Below are 4,772 nucleotides of genomic sequence, written 5' to 3' on the forward strand. Positions count from 1 at the left end.
GGGCCTGGACATGTACTGGCTTAAGCAGGGGGACACGTCTGGCACTGCAGGATTTGAGTCCCTGGCGGCGTAGTGTGTTACTGATGGTAGCCTTTGTTACTTTGGTCCCAGCTCTCTGCAGGTCATTGACTAGGTCCCCCCGTGTGGTTCTGGGATTTTTGCTCACCGTTCTTGTGATAATTTTGACCCCACGGGGTGAGATCTTGCGTGGAGCCCCAGATTGAGGGAGATTATCAGTGGTCTTGTATGTCTTCCATTTTCTAATAATTGCTCCCACAGTTGATTTCTTCACACCAAGCTGCTTACCTATTGCAGATTCAGTCTTCCCAGCCTGGTGCAGGTCTACAATTTTGTTTCTGGTGTCCTTTGACAGCTCTTTGGTCTTGGCCATAGTGGAGGACAGAGGAGGCTCTTAAAGAAGAAGTTACAGGTCTGTGAGAGCCAGAAATCTTGTTTGTTTGTAGGTGACCAAATACTTATTTTCCACCATAATTTGCAAATAAATTCTTTAAAAATCAGACAATGAGCTTTTCTAAATTTTTGTTTTTCTCATTTTGTCTCTCATGGTTGAGGTATACCTAGGATGAAAATTACAGGCCTCTCATCTTTTTAAGTGGGAGAACTTGCACAATTGGTGGCTGACTAAATACTTTTTTGCCCCACTGTATCTGTTGTATCTGACTAGACATTGACTAGAGTCTAAATTATAATTACTTGTGTGATTTAATGATTAAGTAAAATAATAAGCAAAAATAACATTTTCATTGTTTCATCAGGGATTAAAAAACAATAGATTATCAAATCGAAAAACTGAAAGCCTGTCCATCTCCTCAGTTCTCCTCTTACCTCAATCTCAAATCATGATGACATCCTCTTGTTTCATTGTTAACTACCTCATCCTTTCCGCTGCTTTGCCCCTCTTAGCACATTTTTTATGACTTCTGGGTCAGGACTGTCTTTCCTTAACGCTCTGCCTCTTTTCCTGACTCGATAACTCACAACCTGAAGGACCATCTCTCCTTCAACCACCTTCCACATTTTGTCTACTCTTTCTTTTCATTTGTTAGATGGCTGAACAGCCAGAGAAACTGAGCCATTAAAAAAGCAAAAGTTGGATTTCTGTTGTTTTGTGCTCTGCCTTGGGAAGGGAAAAATGGCCAGACGGTTGATCACAGCCTTTCACAGATTCCCACTCTGGTTCAAATGTCAAAATATCCGAAAATCTATTGTTAAGATCGGCCTTTAGTTTTATTTGGATTGCTGCTACCTAATTAGTGCTTTGCCAGCGTGTTACGCAAGACCCTCAAAAAGGTAACAAAAACCAATGCAGTGTAAAATGCATGATTTGCTCCAAACGGCAGCAGAATAAGACCACTACGCAGATGCAATCAGAGCCTCTTGCATAACCCGTAATCAGCCAAAATGGAGTCCATCACCCATGCTGCTCACACTGTGCAGTCAATCCCTCACAAGTCTCACCTTAGACAGCTCTCCCAGCTCAGGTCTCTGCCAGCCTAGCTTCTCAAGGGTGCAGCTGTCGAAGGTTTGCTGTTTATCACGGCAACGGCGCAGTTCTGTCAAATTTGAAAAATCCAGACAGGTCCAGTACTCCGTGAAGGACTCTGCGCAGTTTCCCTTGATTTGCCTAGAAGAAAGAATGAAGCAAGATGAGATATGCAAAAGTAGTCCAGAAAACTTGGTTGTAATGCATGAACTGGAAGCTTCAAAAGAGAAACTCATGTTGTGTTTAAAGAGATATTGTGACTCACCAAAGGTAATTAAAGAATAATGATTGATATGACAGTTTTCAAAGTAAATTATAGTTCCTCCTATGAGCCTTAGCTGTTCAGATTCAAAACCTACACAAACAGGTCGTCTGACTGAACTCCTAGAAAAGGTGTCTGGCAGTTTCCAGAAGCACCCAAGAATTAAACCAGGTCCCAGATGCAATTACAGCTTTTCTCAAATCTTTCCTCATTATAATAATTACAGGTATTGCTCTTTCACAGTAACGTCTCAGTTTATCTTTGAGGTCAGAGTGTCGGTTGTTTGTTTCGGCTTTACAATTAGAGGTCATGTGTTTTTGAGAACCAGAAACACAGACACACAAGCACCTCAGTGGGTGTACGGGCATCAGGGTATAACCAACGCTCAGTCTAAAACTTTCAGTAAACACAGACACAGCAGTTTAGAGTGAAAAAACCCAGACCACTTCCCCAAATAGCCCCCAAGGGCTGTTTCACAGACATAATAAACTCTGTACTCAAATAGCACAGAGACATTTCATAAAGGTGTTCTCTACATCATACTTAAGTCACCACTATTTATTTATCTATCTCAAGATAACAAAGTGTTTATGCAGAGACTGGCTCTTATTCACTTGCCAAGAAATGCAGGAAAAACTTTTTTTGGAATGAATACTGACTTGATAAAGTAATGAAATGACCCAAAAACTCTCAGCTGTAAGATTAATACTATGACATGAAACAGAATGGAAAATAACTTTTAAGACGCCGGGACAGTTCCCAGAGAAAGCAAAGTTATTTAAAGTTTGATAAAAAAAATCTGTTGTGGGAAATTCTTCTTTATAAAAAATATGTTATCATCACCTGACGCATTAACTCTACATAGAAAGTGCAAGTAGATCGGCTATCCCCTCATACAATAAAAGTTTGCCATAAAATATTTAACGTTCAGCGCGCTCAGTCAAACAGTGCATTGGAATTGATGGAGGAATAATGTGTTACAAACCTCAGTCCTTAGTTTGGAGGGGCCAAAATTAAGTTATTTTAAATCTTAACTGCACAATCTCATCCCATATGGTGCACTTGAACTTAGTTCTCACCAACATTTTCTGAAATGTCTCAAGCTTTTAACCCTCCAACTTGCTCCAAAGTTCAGTCACATCTCCAATCTGTCGCTGGCTTTAAAGTTTTGCAGATGACACCATTGCTGCCGGCTATGCCTAATCATTAGTTACCTAAATGTCTGATTAACTACATTTTTGTACTGTAGCGCCAGAAAAAAACCTTCCAGAAAAAAGACGTTTTCAGACTGATCTATGTATACCAGAAGTATTTGGAGCAAAAAATCTTGGGGTGAGTTACCTGAAGAAGTTGAGCGCACACTCGTTGACTTTCCTCCCTTCTTCTAGACACTTCCTGGGGTCCTTCTCCTCCCAGCGGCAGAGCATGAACTCCTTGTTGGGTTTGTCACACTGGGAGCCATAATGGTGGGCAGCAGCCTTCAGCACTGCAGAGGAAACGTTGATCTGGACACAACCAGGGACAGAAGCATGAAAAACAACAATGAGACTGCTTCAAATTAGATATAATGACCACAGAGTAAATAAATGCAACCAAACTTTTAGATTTGTTTCAAGACACGGGATTATTCTGTTGCTTTCCTGACAGTGGCTGATATTGGTGACCTCATATTTAAGATCCAAGAGAAAGTGCTTAATCGTTTTTTTACGGATCAATACAGTAGCTATCAGTTGGGATCAAGTGGGAGCAGCTTGAAACTTATGGGCTAGCTCTAACAGTGAAAAGTGCACTCTCCAACTCCAAACATGTCATATTCAGTCTATACATTGTAAACAACTGTATAACTAAATGTGTTTATTTAAAAAGTGTATAAACTCTATGAAGACCTGTAGTTCTGCTGCAACCCTCAGTGTTAAGGCTTAAGACTTTTGTTTGACACTGCCACTTATTATATTAAATATGTCTGCTGTATTTTAACACTGTACACTAACCTTTGTTCTTCTACTTATTACCGTCTTATTATACTGTCACTTGTTTTATATGTCTATTCTCTTGGCTCTTTAATGGTTATTGTGAATTGCATGTTAATGTCCTTTTACGGTAGGTTTATTAAGCAGATTGTTTTGAGTTACTACTGAATTTAAAAGAAATATGTACCTGCACATATATAGTTTATTAGATCCATGATTCTGCCATATTCCATGATGTTGGAAAGACGCAAGCTGCTGCCAGCTTACACCTGACTTCCAAGGACAACTCAATGTGCCAACTAACACTACTGCACATCAAACAGGCTAGATATGAGTTTAGGGGCAGTCAATGTAGAGTTACTGTCACCTTAGGGGTACATTGAAGCAGTAATACGGATTATTAAGAGTGTGATACAAGGTTAACAACGATAAAGAGCCCATGAGTGCCTGAATAGTTTGGTTTCTCTAACATCATAAAGATAGCGGAACATTCGCCAGGTTTTAGATGCATTCAAAAAATATCTGCTGGTTGATCTATTATCAGGCTTTGTAAGCATTGGGAAACGTGGTAACACCAGTGGCAATAGTTAAAAGCTACTGAGCATATTTTGAAACATACAGCAGCTAGCGATAGCAAGCTAGTTAGCTAACATGTTATATCCTGCTAAAGTTTCCATTCAAGGGAAACAATAACCGCTGCTCACCTCGTCCACTTTCAGCTCCTGCAAGGAGGGGACTTCCAGCGTTGTGGGCATGGCTGTGTCTCTGTTTAATAAAACAACCGCAGAAAATCAAATGAAAAACATTCAAGGTCCTGTTCCTCGGGCTCCAGGACGAGCTACGAGGCCGCGGAGAAGGTCAGTTTACTGCGCCTGCTCAGCCGGGAGGCGCGTGTTGATGACGTAGTCGAAAGCGCTTTTAAAAATACAGAGGAAAAAATAAAAAAATACAAATTTCAATCGTATCAACTTATGAATTGTTTTATTAAGGTCTGTTTCGAACTGTTTAAAATAATAAAATTGTGACAAACGAACCA

The 4,772-nt window shown here is 40.1% G+C and overlaps 1 protein-coding gene across 1 annotated transcript in view; it reads right to left on the reverse strand.

Moving 5' to 3' along the window:
* The window catches only part of ndufa8 (NADH:ubiquinone oxidoreductase subunit A8), a 5,639-nt gene extending 1,028 nt beyond the window's left edge, over window positions 1-4,611 (reverse strand). The window contains exons 1-3 of the mRNA XM_010772577.1: window positions 4,441-4,611; window positions 3,108-3,271; window positions 1,480-1,645 (exon numbers count right to left, since the gene is read on the reverse strand). Coding sequence (XP_010770879.1) covers window positions 1,480-1,645; window positions 3,108-3,271; window positions 4,441-4,491 — 381 coding nt within the window. The 5' untranslated portion in view covers window positions 4,492-4,611. The remainder of the gene's footprint in view (window positions 1-1,479; window positions 1,646-3,107; window positions 3,272-4,440) is intronic.
* Between the last annotated feature and the right edge of the window lie 161 nt (window positions 4,612-4,772).

Source organism: Notothenia coriiceps, unplaced genomic scaffold (assembly GCF_000735185.1).
Source record: "Notothenia coriiceps isolate Sejong01 unplaced genomic scaffold, NC01 NC01_scaffold00011404, whole genome shotgun sequence".
Lineage (NCBI taxonomy): Eukaryota > Metazoa > Chordata > Actinopteri > Perciformes > Nototheniidae > Notothenia > Notothenia coriiceps.